The 18,377-nt window shown below is 52.0% G+C and overlaps 1 protein-coding gene and 1 long non-coding RNA gene across 2 annotated transcripts in view; one reads left to right on the forward strand and one right to left on the reverse strand.

Moving 5' to 3' along the window:
- Nucleotides 1–2,021: 2,021 nt before the first annotated feature.
- Nucleotides 2,022–3,481, reverse strand: LOC147581374 (uncharacterized). Its single transcript, XR_015251732.1, has 2 exons — nucleotides 3,306–3,481; nucleotides 2,022–2,336 (listed from the first exon to the last, which is right to left on the reverse strand). It is a non-coding gene; the product is annotated as an uncharacterized LOC147581374 (long non-coding RNA).
- The window catches only part of CEP43 (centrosomal protein 43), a 31,400-nt gene continuing 16,186 nt past the window's right edge, over nucleotides 3,164–18,377 (forward strand). Inside the window, exons 1-7 of the mRNA XM_086708313.1 lie at nucleotides 3,164–3,353; nucleotides 3,931–3,984; nucleotides 7,892–7,946; nucleotides 8,417–8,505; nucleotides 9,606–9,743; nucleotides 14,506–14,586; nucleotides 16,692–16,751. Of these exons, the coding sequence (XP_086564439.1) occupies nucleotides 3,252–3,353; nucleotides 3,931–3,984; nucleotides 7,892–7,946; nucleotides 8,417–8,505; nucleotides 9,606–9,743; nucleotides 14,506–14,586; nucleotides 16,692–16,751 (579 nt within the window). The 5' untranslated portion in view covers nucleotides 3,164–3,251. The remainder of the gene's footprint in view (nucleotides 3,354–3,930; nucleotides 3,985–7,891; nucleotides 7,947–8,416; nucleotides 8,506–9,605; nucleotides 9,744–14,505; nucleotides 14,587–16,691; nucleotides 16,752–18,377) is intronic.

Below are 18,377 nucleotides of genomic sequence, written 5' to 3' on the forward strand. Positions count from 1 at the left end.
ACTTACACCAGGGGTTGAGGTGCACTCAGGAGGGGGTGTTTCCCTGGGACTGCAGGGCTTCCCCAAACACGGGCAGGGCAAGCTCTGGTGGCCAGAAAACCCGCAGGCAGATCACCTTGGGGTCTGGCAGTTGGAGGATGGTCCAGGGAGCAGGAAAAGGTTCATTTCAAAGGCTTGTGGGCTTTGCCTAACAGACCTGTTACACCCCTAATATTGTGAATGCTGTGGATGGTTTTCCGGTCAATCTACAAAGTTTGAAAGATGTAATTAGGGAAAGAATGTAAATTCTTGACTATAAAAACAAGAATCAAACTGACATTAGGACCGGTGATGTGGGGGAGGGAGGGGGCGGGGAGCCGAGAGAGTGCAGATATGCTAATTTCCACATCTCCCAGGGCGGGGAGGCAGCAGGTCATGTGTGAAATGGACAAATGATGAGTTAGGTAGACAGTTCAAAGTCACACAATCCCCACCAGTGAAATGAAAAGTAACACAATTTTAAGAATTAGGAGTTGGAAGATAAAGTTTTATTCTTTGGAAGACACCATTCCTGGTTGGGTCAAGATGTAAGTGTATAGCGTTTAGACTGATATGAAAAGAACCAGGGGAACTAAAAACAAACTTTATGGTGGTTGGGTCTAGGGTGTGGTCCTGGGTGGTGGGTAGGTGAGCAGGAAAGATGTGAACACTTTCAGTTTTAATATTTTCCCATTTTGTTTGGATTTTTTGGGTAGATTCCTCAACAACTATTTTATAAATACTTAATGATGAATAACCTGAGTGTCAGGACAATTGTATTTTGCTAGATAAGATTTTCTTTTTCAGTTCCAGTTGGTTAACGTACAGCGTGATATTAGTTTCGGGTGTTCGATATAGTGATTCAGTCCTTCCCTACCTCACCTTGTGCTCATGACAAGTGTATTTTGTTCGGATTTGTCATCATCAGTACGCATTACTTCCACGGTAACCAAAACAAATTCAAACACATCCTAGCGTAATTACAAAAACTAGTATTTGGAGCACGCTTACACCGAATACTATGCGGGAATTAAAGAATGAGGTAGAATCTATGCGTACATAGAACCTATGTGTACAAAATCAAAAGATAGTCAGGACTTATTAAGTGAAACCAGTAAATTAAAAAGTAAGCGTAGGATGAAAATTATGGAAGGGGAGAAGTATGTGTGTATGTAACATTTCTATATACAATTTTATTTTATTTTTTTTTAATGTTTATTTATTTTTGAGACAGAGAGAGACAGAGCATGAACGGGGGAGGGGCAGAGAGAGAGGGAGATACAGAATCCGAAGCAGGCTCCAGGCTCTGAGCCATCAGCCCAGAGCCCGACGTGGGGCTCGAACTCACGGACCGCGAGATCGTGACCTGAGCCGAAGTAGGACGCTCAGCCGAGTGAGCCACCCAGGCGCCCCTCTATATACAGCTGACTGAGCCACCCAGGCACCCCTCTATATACAATTATAAAAGACGCTACTGGTGGGGAGAAGAGGCGACCCAGTGAGACCCAGTGAGGGTCCCAGGGTGGGGTTCTAGAATCTGCACTTTTTCTTACCAGTTTCCTCATAGTTCTGGATTTCCTCACCTTCCCAACACGTTATTGCAAAACTATGGAAACATGCAGAGTGTGAGGAACGGCACAGCAGCATGTTGAACGTTTGCGTAAACTGCATTGTACCCCAGTGTAAATATGCACTTTCTCACTGTGCACATGTGCATATTCACACATACACACATGTATTGTTAACCTCAAAAACAGAAGTCACAGGGGCGCCTGGGTGGCTCAGTTGGTTTAAGTGTCCGACTTTGGCTCAGGTCAAGGTCTCCTGGCTCCCGCATTGGGCTTCTTGCTGTCAGCCTGTTAGGTCCAAGCTGCTTCTGATCCTCTGTCCCCTTCTCTCTCTGCCCCTCCTCTGCTGGTGCTCACTCTCTCGATAAATAGATAAAACATTAAAAAAACTAGAAGCAAAAAAAAACCAAAAAACCCACACAAAGTAGAAGGCAGTTATTTTCACCAGCAAAAACGGGTTTATTTGGGAATAACAGAGAATTGCAATTTAGGACATGCAAACCTCGGCAAAACCATAGTAAGTCCTCCAAACAAAGGACGGAAAGTTATTTTGTGGAGAAGTGGGGGGATTGGGAGGGGGTGTTTTGAACCAAAGTCCTCTGGAGAAAAGCAGGAGTTCAGGGTGGTGATGATTTCTCACTGGCTGAAACTACAGCAGAGGCTGATTTTTTCTAGACGATGCAGTGCAGTTTTCCTTGTTGGGGCCTATGATTGATGGTTCTTTCCTGTTGACCACGTTTCTCTTGAGACCTGCAACTGACAATTCTTTCTATAATTGACACTGAATAGTAAGTCTCCCAGTACCTCCTTTCAGTATATCCGGTACATGCTCCCGGGCTCTCTCCCTATGACATGCGCGCGCGCGCGCGCACACACACACACACACACACACACACACACACACACAGGGATGTATGCACTGGCTCTATCGGTGAGCGTGTGCACGCACATACCTGCGTGGAAGTAGAGGCTGTCGGGAAGTGCGTGTATATACGTGTGTACGTGTCTGTGCACGCTATCTCTCGGTGAGGGCGTGCACACACACGCATGTTTTCACAAGCTCCTCTTGAAGAGCACATTTACATACAGGCATGCATGCATGTGCGTGCAGGCTCTATCACGGTGCGTGCGTGCACACACACCCAGACGCATGTGTGCACCCAGTTCGGCTCCACCACGGAAGCGAGGCAGACATCAGGACTTTCCCAGCTGCAGTGTGTCTGCAGGGGCAGCCTGCACGCGACACCGGGACCGTCTCAAGCGTCTCGGACACCGACCCTCCACCCGCCCCGTTGCGCCCGGGGCTGAGCAGGACTGGGCGTCCCTTTGGTCGGTGGGAACGCATCCAACCTTCAAAGCACACGATTTATTCATGCCTGCGATGTAGTACAATTTCAATGACGACGCACCGCAGCGCTGCGTCCCCACCCGCACCGCCTCCCTCAAAGCCCCCCGCCTCTGCCAGCCGCCCGCGGACAGCCGGGGCCCCGCCCCTCCCTTCCCGCAGGCCCCGCCCACCAACGCCCCTGGTCCCGCCCCCGACGTGGGGGCGGGCTCGCGCCGGCGCCGGGGGCGTGGTCTCGGCCGCGTCGCCGCGCGCCGAGCGGAATCGGCGGCGGCCGTTGGCCGTTGGCGCGGCTTGGGCGGTTGTCTTGGAGAAGCAAGATGGCGGCGACGGCGGCCGCGGTGGTGCCGGAGGAGGACACGGAGCTGCGAGACCTGCTGGTGCAGACGCTGGAGAACAGCGGGGTCCTGAACCGCATCAAGGTGGGCCGGGCCCGGCCGCGCCTGGACGCGGGGATGCCGGCCGCCCGCGGGCCGCAGGGCCTCTGCGGGCGGCGGGCGTCACCAAGGGTCGCGGGGCGCGTGGGACCGGCCGCCCGGGCCGCGTCTGGGCCGCGGGGTGGGGGGCGGGGCCCTGCGGGGCGGGGCGGGCGAGCTCGTGGCCGTCCGCGCCGGGAGCCCCCGGGTGGCGCGCGGCGCGCGGGCGAGGCGGTACCTCCCCCTGCCCCCGGTGCGGGTGGTCGCGGTCCCAGCTGCGGCGTGTCACCCCGGGAGGACTTCTTTCTCCTCGGGCGGCGCCAGAACTAGTTGGCGTGGTCGCGGACGCGAAAGCGGGGCCAGGCCCGGGGGGGTGGGCCCCGGGGGAAGGCGGGGGGCGGCGGAGAGAGCTCGCGGGGCGCCTCCTGACCTCCCCGCCGGTACCTGCCCGCCGTTGGTTGTCGTTGTTTGGCTTTTAGACGGTGGGGATGGCGCCCGTGGAACGTACGCCGTATGCGTGCGCTTCTTGCCATGGAAATTGCCTTGAAACCATTTGTGTTCCTTTACCCCCTTTAAAAAAAAGGCTGAACTCCGAGCAGCTGTGTTTTTAGCCCTAGAAGAGCAAGAAAAAGTAGAGGTATGAAATCTACAAATTTCAATATTACCCTGTTCGTTGATGTTTGATTTTTAATTACTTAGAGATCATTCTAAAATGCTGCTTACGGTAGCGTGTAGCCGGCGAGGAGTTTGAGTTACTAAGGATTACATTTCTTTGCTATTGGAAGGGAGGCAAAATGACTCTCTTTTTGCCTGTATTTTAGATTGTTTGGAGGAATCCAAAGAAAGTTAAGGTCCCACGGTAAGTCTGAGGCTGGTGGTAAATCTTAGGTGGTGTAGATAGATCCCTTCCCGTAGGGGAAGTCTGGACAACAAGGTCATAGGAGCTGCTTGAAGAAATGGTTCCGTGGTCCGCGAGTTCCCGGCAGGATCCTTCAGGACCTTTACTGTGTCAGTGTGCATTGTGAACACCCGCCCGGTGGGGGCACACAGTCTCACCACCACTCTGAATAAAGTATTCGGGAACTGGTTGGCGACAGTCACTCCACGATCAGGGTCTTCACCGCCCTCTGTGGCAAATCCGTCTAATCTCCTTACTTCTTTAGACTTAGGTGCCTGCGCCCCCCCCCCCCCCAACTTGCTGAAGCGCTTCGATTCCTGGCTCTTCTGTGTTTATCCAGGTGTCCGTCTTCTCTCGGCTGGCCTCTGTTCTTGACTTGTCTGGACCCCGTGGCCCGTGTCTCAGAAACCGCAGCTGCCTCGCCTTCCAGCCATACTTGCGCTGGGAAAAGCCGCGAAGGTCCTTCAATTCAGCAGACTGCCCCCCTCCCTGCTTGTGCACGTGTGTGCTAGAGCGGTCACCCAGCGTGGCCTGCTGCTGTGACTGGCTGCTGGGTGCCGGCCTCAGCCGGGTCCGAGCAGGCCCTGCACCTCGCTCAGCACCTCCCGCTCGGCCCTCGCGGACGTCCACCTCCTGTTCCCCTCACTCTCAACGGCCACTCTCGCTTCTTGCTTCACAGGGAAATAGAAGCATCCAGTCCTGACGATTGGTGTGTGCCCCGCCCCCATCTGTCGCTCGCCCAGGAAAAGCTTGCCCACATCTGTATTTATCTGTGCCTCTTTCCTTCCTGCTTTGGCGGAGGAGGCTCTGTCTCGTCCATCAGTGGTCACTTTGTCTGTGTTTTGCCTTCTAGGTACTCTCAGCTCCTTAGCTGTTTGTTGTGTCTTTGATCTCTCCCTTAACTCTTTGCTTGACTCATGTTCCGCTTTTAATACCCCGCTGGCTCTTCCCCTCACAGCCAAGTTTGGAAAGAGCGTGTAGGTCTTATCTCTTAAGTTCTAGGCATCCTTTAATCCGTTAACATCTTCAGTCCATTTAAATTGGTTTTAAATCTGCTACAACTAAGTAACTCCTTTTGCTGAGGTCAAGAAGAATTTCCTTATTGACCGTATTTTAGTTCTTACCTATCTTAGTTCTTTGCAGCATTTGGCATTCTTAATCCTTCTCTCCCTGAAAGTCTCCCCGGAGTTTTGGGACTTTTTTCTGTTTTCTTCTTTTTTCCTTTTGACCCCTCCTTGGTTCCTTTAGCGTGATCTTTGTCCTGTGCACCTCGCTTAAATCCCTGGCGCGTTATCTGGTGGTTCTCATTCGTTCTGTGTTCTCTCCCCGATGACCTTGGCCACAGCAGTGACTTCGGCCCTGCAGCTTTTTTTTTTTTTTAATTTTTTTTTTTTCAACGTTTATTTATTTTTGGGACAGAGAGAGACAGAGCATGAACGGGGGAGGGGCAGAGAGAGAGGGAGACACAGAATCGGAAACAGGCTCCAGGCTCCGAGCCATCAGCCCAGAGCCTGACGCGGGGCTCGAACTCACGGACCGCGAGATCGTGACCTGACTGAAGTCGGACGCTTAACCGACTGCGCCACCCAGGCGCCCCTCGGCCCTGCAGCTTTGATCCATAGCGTGAGCCTCAGACCTGTCACAGTGCCTGCTAGACCGATTGGGCTCACGGGGACAGCTCTGTATCCAAGCGGGACATCAGAGAGGTGCCTGGACCCTGCTCTTTCTGTGTGTCCAGTGAGTTGCCTGGCTGTGTCACACTGTACCTGAGATGTCTGAGGTTCTCTGCTGCCCTCCTAGCCTGTGTTTAGCTACTTCTTTTCCACCTTGCCCATTCCTTCCCTCTAGTCTCCCCTTTGCTCGTGTCCCTCGCTGTCTTCCTGAAGTCCTTCTCCACAGTGCTCCTCGATTGGCTGTTTTTATCCACATCTGATCTTGTCCCTCCACTTTCTTTAAATATTTCAGTCAACTCACTGTCTTAAAATTCCCTAGACCAACCTACTAAGGACCTCCGTGTTCTTTTTTTTTTTAATGTTTATTTTTGAGAGAAGAGAGACAGAGACAGAGCGTGAGTGGGGGAGGGGCAGAGAGAGCCAGAGACACGGAATCCGAAGCAGGCTCCAGGCTCTGAGCCGTCAGCACAGAGCCCGATGCGGGGCTTGAACACACGAACTGTGAGATCATGACCTGAGCCGAAGTCGGACGCTCAACCGACTGAGCCCCCCAGGCGCCCCAAGGACCTTTGTCTTCTTTCCCTTCCTTATGTTTTTGGTTTCTTAAAAACAACTTTATTCAGATAGAATTGACCCACAGTAAATTCAACATACTTAAACGTACAACATGTTACATTTTAACAAATTTATGCAACCATGAGGCAGGCAAGATAGTGGCCAAGTCCTGACCCTCCAAAGCTTCCTCAGACCTCTTTGTAACACCCTTCCCGGCCCTGGGCATCCATGCCTGTAAGTGCCATTCAAGTGGAATCCTGCAGCATAGGCTCCTTTCTGCCTCGACCTGGCTGCATTCATTCCACGTGACGCTTCGAGATTCTTCATGTCCTTTGTGTTGCTGGCTGGTCCCATCCCCCTCCCGCGTAGTGCCCGCTGTGTGGTCACGTGGCTGTTTACTCACCTGGGGATGAACATTTGACTTGTTGCCACGTTTCTTACAAACGGGGCTTCTGGGAACGTTCACGTGCACGTCTTTGCTTGGATCCGTGCTTTTCTTCGAGAAAATACCTACAGATGGGTCCTAGGGGAGGGGTAGTTTCAGCTTTTGAAACCGTTGCCAGATTACTTTCCCAAGTGATTGCACCATTTACAGTCCCGTTGGTGGAGCGTGAGGCCCCCGTTATACCTGTAGTTCAGTCTGCTTAAGGAAGCTGGGGTGACCCACAGGTATTTTTCCTGTATCCGAATACACGTCTGATGACAGAAATAAGCTGGCCCGTGCACTGCGGAAAATCATCTCACATACTGCCGACGAGTGGGGAGTAGCAAGTGTGTAATTTGAGTCCCGCTCACTGTAAGCGTGCTATAAATGGTAGATGTGCCCGGCGACAAAATGTCAGCTTCACGTGTTTGGAATAGTAAACAGTTGTTTTTGTAAGTAAATGTAATGTCATTTTGCAGGAGCGCTTGAAGACCTAGGCTCTAAAGTAGTTTAATAAGCAGTTTATGAAATGTTTACCAATTATAAATAAATTTTTTTAAAGTTTACTTATTTTTGACAGAGAGAGAGAGACAGAGCATGAGCGGGGGAGGGGAAGAGAGAGAGGGAGACACAGAATCGGAAGCAGGCTCCATGCTCCGAGCTGTCAGCACAGAGCCCGACTTGGGGCTTGAACTCACAGACCGCGAGATCATGACCTGAGCTGAAGTCAGATGCTCAACCCACTGAGCCACCCAGGCACCCCACCAACTATAAATAAATACACATTTCACGTATAGTTTCATTTAATTAAGTTTGAAACATTAAGTAGTACGGAAGAGTTTTTATAGTAGTTAGGAGTTTTGGAATGGGCTTGACCATAATTTTGCGAGTGACCGTATCTCATTTATATCTTTGCCAAAACATTAAATGTTAAACCACATGTCGTAGTTGTTTTTAGGATAAACACATGACACAGTATTTCGTTTTTTAACAGAACAAAACTCCTCTAGTCAATGAGAGCCTGAGAAAGTTCTTGAACACGAGAGATGGTAAGATGTTCAGCTGGTTCTTGTTTGTTTTGTCTCTCTCCGGATTGTCAAATGATGGCTCCTTTTCGGAGAGAGCAGGGGTTTGAGATGTTTTTTGAGGTCTGTGATTCTTACAACTCCTCACTTTAAAATTGCCATTTATTGAACAGCTGTTAAGTTGTTTAAATATCATCGGTCATGGGAAATTGTTGGCTAAAAGCGCTCTAAGGAGCGGAACACTCGAGCCCACCTGTGAAATGTCAAGTTGTCTGATTAACAGTTGGCTCCAAACTGATGATCCTACGAGAAAAACGAGGAGACTTGAGATTTTCATTGCGTGACCGTGTTCTTCTAAGATCAGTTTGCGGTGAAACGGTTTAGAAGCCTCGTTTTTCCCATCAGTGGGTTGGGCTTATTTCATGGTGTCCACGAGGAGGCTTCGGGGTTCCCGGAGGGGAGGCATATGCTCATCAGCTCTCGCTTTTTTGCAGGCCGGCTGGTGGCTGGTCTTGTTGCAGAATTTCTTCAGTTTTTCAATCTTGACTTCACCTTGGCCGTTTTTCAGCCTGAAACTAGCACAGTAAGAATAATGACTTTTGCATCTATCGTTTGAAACTTTCTCTGTCACAAGTGGGTTCGGTTAAGCCGAAACTTCATGAAATTTGACAATTTGCAGTGTCTTGCGTAGAGATTTCTTTGGTAGTTGATTATCTGTCTTTCGTAAAAGCCGTCTGCACGGTAGCTACTTGGTTCCAGTGCTGCTTCCTAGAACTTCATAGAACTCCTTCATAGAAAGGAGTCTTTCGTGGCGTGACGACACCCATTAATGGGGACTTTGGGTGTAGGGACTTGGTAAAGGAAAGAGATAATTAAAAAAAAATTTTTTTTAATGTTTATTTTTGAGAGAGACAGAGACAGAATGCGAGTGGGTTAGGGGCAGAGAGAGAGGGAGACAGAGTCTGAAGCAGGCTCCAGGCTCTGAGCTGTCAGCACAGAGCCCAAGGTGGGGCTTGAACCCATGAACCGTGAGATCATGACCTGAGCCGAAGCCGGAGGCTCAACCGACTGAGCCACCCAGGCACCCCAAGTTTATTTAAAATTTTTTTTTTTTTCAACGTTTATTTATTTTTGGGACAGAGAGAGACAGAGCATGAACGGGCGAGGGGCAGAGAGAGAGGGAGACACAGAATCGGAAACAGGCTCCAGGCTCTGAGCCATCAGCCCAGAGCCCGACGCGGGGCTCGAACTCATGGACCGTGAGATCGTGACCTGGTTGAAGTCGGACGCTTAACCGACTGCGCCACCCAGGCGCCCCTAGTTTATTTAAATTTAAAGAGAGAGAGAGACACAGAGTGTGAGTGGGGGAGGAGCAGAGAGAGGGGGAGACACAGAATCCGCAGCAGGTTCCAGGCTCCGAGCTGTCAGCACAGAGCCCGATGTGGGGCTCGAACTCACAGACAGTGAGATCATGACGTGAGCCAAAGTCAGATGCTCAGCCGACTGAGCCACCCAGGCGCCCCTAGTCTTTTTTAAATAAGCATTTTATTTGTTAGAAAAATGGTCTCTCTGAGTTTAGAGATCTCTTTCAATTTCAAAAATATTTTCCTTTAATCTCTGAAAATAATTTGCATACTTTTGTGCAGTTTATATCTTACTTCTCACGTCTTATTTCTGCCCTAGTTTCAAGGTCTTGAAGGTCGAGAGAATTTAGCCCGAGACCTAGGTATTATTGAAGCAGAAGGTACTGTGGGTGGACCTTTATTATTAGAAGTGATCAGACGTTGTCAACAGAAAGAAAAGGGATCAACCAACGGGGAGGTGAGTACAGTCCTAGCCTTCGTTATCTTTTTTTATTTTAAGTATTGGCTGCTCAGCAGAGCCACGCACGTGTTTGCATACATCGTGAATCGGAGTTTAAACGGAAAGAAGCTGTTCCCTTAGAGCAAAACGAAACACACTCAGATTGTACACACGCACAGTTTGAGGAAAATCGGAGAAATGGTAGCTCCCAGTCTGGAGCTGCACTCGTTGTGTAGACGGACGTGGGGGTGTTGGGGTCAGGGGCCAGGCTCCCTGGAACGGGCTCCAGCTCGTCCACCCACTAGCCGTTGGCTCTAGGTGAGCCGTCCCTCCCCAGTGGCTCCTGTGTGGGGTGGGGAGAGAGGCCGCCTCACGGGCATCGCGGAGCCTGATGCAGGAGTTAGTGCACGCGAAGCGTGGAGGACACTGCGCTTGTTGTTAGCCGCTGTCTGGTTACCATTTCAACCAACAGGGCTGCATTAGAGGCTGGTTAACAACACTTTGAACTTAAAGGCTTTTGAAAAAGAGACGTAGAGCCGGTTAAGCTGTTGGTCATGCTTAGTTTCTGGACATTTCCAAGCTTCTGTGTTCTTATTCCTTTTGTTTAGAAATCCCACTAATGAGGTTAATGGTCTGATTTCTATTTGCAAACGTTAGCTTTATGTAAAGACGCTGTCTCACAGATGTGGATGGTATGGTAGTCGTCTCAGACACCTGGCTGATGGTGTGCTTTTAGTCCCACGAGTCCCGGGTTTATAGGTAAGGTTGTGGGGGTTGCGCACTGCCACGTACACAGCCTCAGAGTTTATTTTCTGTTAGGATCTTTGAACATCAGGAAAGCCTGACTGAGCACCTGTTACATGTAAGGCCTAACAGACACTTCCAATGAAAAGATAAGATATGAGAACGTTTCTTGGACTAGAAGAGTTGAGAGCTATTCAAGCTGGAATGCGCTCACGTAAGGAAACAGACGTTGACGTGACGCTCGCGATACCAGAGGGAGTATCCAGTAAGTGATTGGTTCTGAGCATTTTACGAGCAGTAAGGTTAGTTAAAGGGGGCAGTGGTTTCTTTTTTTAATTCAGTGTTTACTTATTTTTGAGAGAGAGTGGGAGAGAGACAGAGCATGAGCAGGGGAGGGGCAGAGAGAGGGGGAGACACAGAATCGGAAGCAGGCTCCAGGCTCTGAGCTGTCAGCACAGAGCCGGATGCGGGGCTTGAACCCATGAACCGGGAGATTGTGGCCTGAGCCGAAGCCGGACGCTTAACCAGCTGAGCCCCCCGGGCGCCCCGGGGGCAGCGGTCGTTTCCAGTCGTTAAACCCCATCTTGCTGCGGGAGGACAGGAGGGGACAGGACCGGGAAGGTGTCCCGAGCGGCAGGAAGCAGACCCGCGTCCCGGTGAGACCCGCGTCCCGGTGGGTGAGCAAGTCAGCCCACGCAGAGCCCACGTTGTCGCTCAGCTTGTGGGTGTAATTTCACTCGTTTGTAGTTGTTTCCCCAGTGTCTGGTGGTGCTTATCATGGGATGGGCGTCGTACCAGCTAGTGGCGAAGAAGAAGTCGCATAAACTTAAGGAACTCCAGACCTCCTCGCTTCCTGCTCTCTCCTGGGCCGGTGGGTGGTGGTGAGCCGTGTCTGTCTGCCTGCCCTCCTCTTTCCTTCCGGGTCGCCCTTCGGTCCATCTCCCTGAAGCGCCAGCCACCCGCGTCGTCGTCATCATCTCTGGTTCGCCGTCCCTCCCTCACGCGCCAGCCTTGGCTCGGACGTGGAGCCGGGCTGCTGGGGTCACCTCCCGGAGGTCACTTAACCTTCACGCGCCCTGGGTCCTCACCTATGAGACGGAGAGACTAGAAATGAGCCTCGAGGGTCGTAGTGCGGACCGAGGTCGTCCGGGCACGTAGAGGTCTCGTAAGGTTTGGCCTGTGTTGCCACCGTGTCTCGTGTTGTTACCATTCCCGTCAGGAGGGCTCCCCACATCCGGCTCAGCGCCTCCTCCCGGCTCGAAACCAGGATTTCCAGCCCTTCACAAACATCCCCGCCTGGTCGGCTCACTCGGGCGTCTGAGTCCTGTGTGAAAAAACCGGCTTTATCTTCTGACTGAGCGGAAGCCGCACGAGACACAGAAATCCGCCTCCTCCCGCGTGACCGCGCAGCCCCAGCTCTCGCCCTCCGCTTCTCTGTGTGTGTCGGTTGTGTGCCTGTGCCTCCTCGGTCTCCCTCCGAGGAGCTGCCTCTCCCCTGGTGGCCTCGGTCGGTCCCTCCGTCAGGAGGACTCCCTGTCCCGCCTGAAGCCGCTGTCACCGGCCAGCTCTGTGTGCTGTGGACGGGGTGGGGGGGGGTCGGCCTCGAGCCGGGACCCGGTCAGAGCTGTCTCTCCCAGTGGGTTCGGTCTGAAAATGGAAACTCAGCGGTGCCTTCTTCCGTCGTCGTGACCGGAGGCCCCGGCGCCTCCCCGATCAGCCTAGCCCGTGTCACGGCCGCGGTCTGTCGGACGGGCCCGGAGGAGGCTTCCGTGGCGTCACGAGGCCGGAGACCGCTGCGAGATACCTACTTTCTGCTACTTTTCCCCTCTTAATATTGGGGTGTGTACTTCGCGTGTGCGTGTGCGTGTGGGTGCACACAAATAAATCCGGAGTCGAGTTCATATTTAAAGTAGGGAACTCACAGGTGTCCATTTTGGCTCTTCTGTCATTCACTAGTGTTCATAACTTTGAAAGGAAGCCTGTCGTTTATATAGTGAAATAAAAAATGGTAGGTTTTTTTTAAATTAATCTTTGACTTCTGATGCCGGGGAAGAAAACCAGCTGTGGATTAAGCCCACTGAACTCAGTGATGCCTTTACCCAAATTGCATTTTATTTTATTTTATTTTATTTAAAAAAAAAAAAAATTTTTTTTTTAACGTTTATTTATTTTTGAGACAGAGAGAGACAGAGTATGAACGGGGGAGGGGCAGAGAGAGAGGGAGACACAGAACCAGAAGCAGGCTCCAGGCTCTGAGCCATCAGCCCAGAGCCCGACGCGGGGCTCGAATTCATGGACCACGAGATCGTGACCTGAGCTGAAGTCGGATGCTTAACCGACTGAGCCACCCAGGTGCCCCCCAAATTGCATTTTAAACCACCTGAAGAATCTGGTTGCCGGGCCCGCATCCTCGCCCGGGACTTTGAGTTGATTTGGCAGAGGGTGTTGGATGTGCCCCCGCGTGGAGTCCCGCACTCGCCGGTCTGCACTGCCCCTGGTGAGCCCTGTCCTCCCCGGGAGCGCCTCGTGGTCGCCCCCGTCCAGCTCAGCGGCACCTGCGGGTGCCCTCGGCGCTCGGTCTGCACCCTTCGCTCTTGCCGACTCCGTGTTGAAGCTCAGCTCTTCATCTGTTCCTTTCCTCTTTAGAAATTGCACTCACCGTGTGGTGGCAACCAGACAGCGTCCAGATTCCTCAGTCTTGACGCGTCGACTCGTCTTTCTGGCCTTACGTCCTTTTTTGAAACGTGGGACCTTGAGCTTGAGGCAGATGGCTCGTCCTTGAAAGTGGCTTTTGCTTTCTCGCCTTCTGATCCCTTGTCCCCCTGCAGTGGCACATCACCCCTGCCTCCGGCCGGGGAGTTTCTCATTCCCAGCCTCTCTTCCACTCTGCCTTTTGGGATGTTGCCTCTTGTTCGTCCTCTCTCCCTGCTGGCTGCCGTTGGAGCTGAGCCCTGGCCCCACCTGCCTGTGGCCGTGCCTGCTGTGGCCCGGCCCTCTCTCCTCACGTCAGGCCTCTGTTGGGGACAGGCATTCTTAACAGATTGGGCGTTCACGGTCAGTGGGAAGCTTTTGTAGACTTGCGTCCACGGGAGGTACACGTTTGTACACGTTTGGGAAGGTTAGATGGCGAGATCGGGGGAAGGCGGATCTCGACCAGGACGGTGGCTGTAAACACAGAGACAAACGGGCAGAAAAAGATCCCTTGTGAAGGAAGAAGCGGCCAGACCGAGTGAGCTAATATCTTGGCAGAGGGCTAGGGCCTTGGAGGGTAATCGGGAAGAAGAGAAGTTTGCAGAGGTGAGGTGAGGCGGCCAGCGTGGGACAAGGCGACGCCGTTACTCGACGTCACGGGGCCGCCGGAGGAGTGAAGGTGTGCAGTGCAGCGTGTTTTCGCGTTTAAAAGCTGCAGTTGTTGGAAGGGTTCTTATGGCAAAGTGACCGATGTTTAATACGCATACGGTGCACAGAGCTTGTGATGATGGAGCGGGTGAATTTTAGGAGGTGATTTCCGTTCAAGAAACATGGCAGAATTCCTCCTTTGCGTTCAGCGTAGCGCCGAGAGCTGACCGGCCGTGCGCTGCTGCCCTGCAGACGGTGGTTGTGTGACGCAGACGTGGGCGGTGACGGGCGGTGACAGGGCTGGACGGGCACTGGGCTCAGAGAGGAGGAAGGGAGGGGCGTGGTCGTCGAAGAGGGCGACTCATGAGAGTTGCTCGTTGATACGATGGAGACACAGCGGGGTAGGGAAGCGAGTCTGGAAGCAGGGCTGTGGCTCACGGCCGGGTTCACGCGGGCCGGGCGGGGAGACTGGGTCAAGGTCATTGAGCGAAATACTTAGGTGATTGGGATCTAAGTGTGTTTCGTTTTGTTTCTGTTGTAGTAAAATTGGGGAAAATCTCATAAGAATATTTACGTTAATTACAAAAACACCAACGTCCTGTAGTAGTTTTAAATGCTACAATTCCGTTGAGGCATGATTAGTATATTTATGTTTTGCTCTGAACCTGTTTTAATTTTAAACTGTGAAATGTTTTAGGGTGCACTAGATCTCTCTGATGTGCATTCTCCACCGAAGTCACCGGACGGCAAGGCGAGCGCACACAGCGGTCCCAGCAAGGTGAGCCGGCCGCGGGGACTCTGCTGCTGTCTCTCCCGTCGCGTGACTGACGCCAGCGCTGCGTAGTTTCACGAAGACGCGTCTTTCCCCTGATGCAGCGTGTGGTTTTACAGATTATTTCCCTTGGTTGGGACTGTGTTGAATTTTGTGTCCTGGAGAGGAATATGCTGTTGAATAACAGAATTGGGGGATCTGTGGGCTCATGTGGTCCTTGGAACATCTTCTTCCTCAGTTTGGTCCTTGGAACATCATCTTCCTCAGCTGACCAGGACATTTACTTACTCTTCGCTTATACATTCCTGGCTCGAGGGTACTAGGTTCCAGACTGTGGTTCCAGGATATCGTTGTGTTGAATATCGCAGATGGGGGACCAGTTTGGATGGTAAATTACAAGGGTTTTATGTTAGCGAGACATTTGGAGGATTCATACGAACGTACGTTTGCTCTGGCTGCGTGCGTAGGGGGCGGCTATGGGTTGTTGAGCCGAGGCCTTCCGGTCTCAGGGATTTGGCACCCTGGACGGGACTAGAGCGGGACCCTGGGACCGGAAGCCAGGGGCAACAGGGCGGCAGAAGCAGGATGCTTCGGGAGCGTGCCGCCCCGTGACCGGTCGGGCGCAGCGCGCACCGGTGGAACGGGCCAGTCCTAGCCGGGGTGGGGTGGGGTCGGGTCGGGTCGGGTGGCGTTGGGACCGTCGCTCTGATCTCCAGCCCACAGGGTTAGGGTGACGCGCTGGAGGGGCTGTGCGGGTGGTTCCAGGTGAGGCGACGCGTAGGGGCCGGACGTGGTAGAGGGGGTTTCTCTGTCTCAGACGCCCGGGCTCAGACACCGTGAGCGGTCCCTGCTGTGTTGTCGCCGGTTCTTGGATGTGGCTGCTCCTTTTCATTTTTCCGATTTGGAGACCAAAGGGTTTGGTGCTTTATTTCCTGCCGCGGGAAGGGGCCATCATCCCGTGTGTAGCGGTCCCCTCTCCCCGAGGTCTGGTGAGCTTTTTCTGTGGGGAAGGTTTTCCCTTGATGCTCATGGGAGGCCGTGACCACAGTAACAGAGAGAACGAGGTTGTGAGTGAATTTAAGAAGACCCTTTAAATGAATTGTCAGCTGTCAGAGCCTTTGTGAGCAGCACTGCTTTCTGTGAAAATGTCTGGCTGGGAAGGGGTTCAAATTAACGCATATTCCAGAACATCAGTGCCCACAGCATTGAGCTCTCTGGACGCTCTCTCTTTAGCAGAGTAGCAGTATTTTTTTAAAGCCAATTAGCAGCACCGACTTTTGCACGCGGTGGGTCTTCAGGATAAGATAGCAAAGCCTTTCGCATGTTCTTACTCTCTGTGCACAGACTTAAGTTTCAAGATCTAGGAGTTTTGATGAGGATCGTTGAAGTTAGCTGGCGGGGGAACGGTGCCCCACGTGCTCACAGGACAGTGATGTCGTCTTGAAGGGTGATTGAGAGAGCGGTCCTCCGTGCTCCGGGTGGCCGTGGCCGCTCCCGGTGCCACGGCCGACTCGTGTCAATGGGAGGCCTTCTGATGGTGGGAACGCGGTTCCCGGTAGCGCTGACGTGTGGATTCGGAGTTTTGGCACTTTCCCCACCTTTCACTCGCCTGCTTTCTTTTACGGCTCGGTGCTCTCTGAATCATTTTGGGCTCTGAGGAGAGCCTGTGTCTTAGAGCAGGTGCCTTACCGGCCCGGGAGCCCACAGAGGGGCCTGGGGACCCTGGGAAGTCGTGGTCAGGCCTTGGGGCCAGCCCGACTTTCGGAGCCCGTGCCGTGTGCTCCCGAGGAAGCTTCGGGAAGCCGGGCCCGGGAGGGCCCGGAGGAGCGGTTGCCCGCACAGCTGCCGTGGGGCGGGCTGCGGCCGCGGTGTGGACGGGTGACCGGGTAGCCGTGAGGCCCAGCGGTTCCCCGTGGGTTGAACCACTTGAGGAAAGGAGTTAAGGCAAGAGAAGAAAAAAAAAATAGTGGGCCTCTAAAAGGAACAGATTGATTCAGGTTTCCAGTTTTAAGAACTTTGCTAATCGGAAGCTTCGTTAGTTTGGTGATGAATTAGTTTCTTTTTGAAGATATATGCTTTGTGGTAAAATGTCATTTTATTCTCATGCTCAGATACCAAGGTACACAGGACAAGGTAAGAAGAAGACAAGCAGGCGGAAGTCTGGTGCCAAGGTAACTCGCGCGAGGGCAGAGGGGGAGTGCAGCCCGCGCCACAGCAGACTGCCAGCCTGGGGGCCGCGGGTCCCTGCCGGGTACTGGGTCCCTGCCCGCCCCGGGCCCGTGCTCCTTTGTCTGCGGTCACTTGTGATAAAGTCACGGTGCCGAGAAAAGTAATCTGACTTTCAGTTTTTATCCGGGTGAACATCATACTGTTGTATTTTTCAAATGTGCTGTTAATTTTACTTCGAGAATTCTTTGTTTTGTCCAAAAAAAAAGTCGAAAATATTTATTTTCCCTTTGGATGGTCCTATACATATTGTTTTTACAAATTTTTTTTTTAATGTTTTTATTTATTTTTGAGAGACAGAGCATGAGCAGGGCAGGGGCAGAGAGAGAGGGAGACACAGAATCCGCAGCAGGCTCCAGGCTCCGAGCTGTCGGCACAGAGCCCGATGCGGGGCTCAAATTCACAAACTGTGAGATCATGACCTGAGCCGAAGTCGGATGCTCAACCGACTGAACCACCTAGGCGCCCCTTTAAAAAAAAAAAAAAAAAAAAAATTTTTAACGTTTTTATTTTTGAGACAGAGAGAGACAGCATGAGCAGGGGAGGGGGTCCTATTCTTATTCTTAACGTTATGATTTTTATCTGAGGTAAATAGAACATCAGACTACTTTTTGGATAAGTTCCGGGCGATAAATGAAAGGTGTTCAGCATTCAGCAACTCACCTTCTCGTTGCACATCGATGTCGATGACGAGTCTTTCCACGAAGCCCTGGCCGTGGGGGTGCCTGGGGCGGGGGGTGTGTGGGGGTGCACAGGGTAGGCGCACTGAGTCGTCAGGAATCTGTGCCTGGCTGCGTTTTTTTCCTCGGCCAGAGATGACAAAAATTGACCCAGCCAGTAGATTAGCTGCTTTTATTTATTTATTTAAAAAAATTTTTTTTTTTCAACGTTTATTTATTTTTGGGACAGAGAGAGACAGAGCATGAACGGGGGAGGGGCAGAGAGAGAGGGAGACACAGAATCGGAAACAGGCTCCAGGCTCCGAGCCGTCAGCCCAGAGTCCGACGCGGGGCTCGAACTCACCGACCGCGAGATCGTGACCTGGCTGAAGTCGGACGCTCAACCGACTGCGCCACCCAGGTGCCCCTAGATTAGCTGCTTTTAAAATTTAAGTATTAGAGTTCTTGGAAGCACACTACTCATCAGGACAGTTCTCATACCTGTTTAGGATAAGATATTTAAGGTATTTCGTTTTTAGTTCTGTGAGATGCTTCCGTTCTTGTGGAACCTTAGCTTATAATCGAAGACCTTCAAAATTAAAGGGCTTTTAAACCCTGGATTTGTTGTGTTAGCTGCCTTCATTCTTGTGGTTTCACCAGTAAATTCCCGTTATTGTACTTTTTCGTGTCGTCTGTGTGTGTTTCTACGTGAGAAGACCCTTTAGAGTGGTATTTAGCAGGTACGTTTGAACACGTGTGCGGTGCACATCACTGTGTTAAGCGCTGTGGGCACTTCACCGTGGTCCCCACCGAAACAGGTGACAGTCTCATTGGAGAGGTGAGGCCCCTCTTAAGAAAGATGGCTAACGATATAAAACAGCGTAGTTTTTTTAAAGATACATTTGATCAATT

This window comes from Puma concolor, chromosome B2 (assembly GCF_028749965.1).
Source record: "Puma concolor isolate L17-30 chromosome B2, mPumCon1.1.hap2, whole genome shotgun sequence".
NCBI classification, from domain to species: Eukaryota; Metazoa; Chordata; class Mammalia; order Carnivora; family Felidae; genus Puma; species Puma concolor.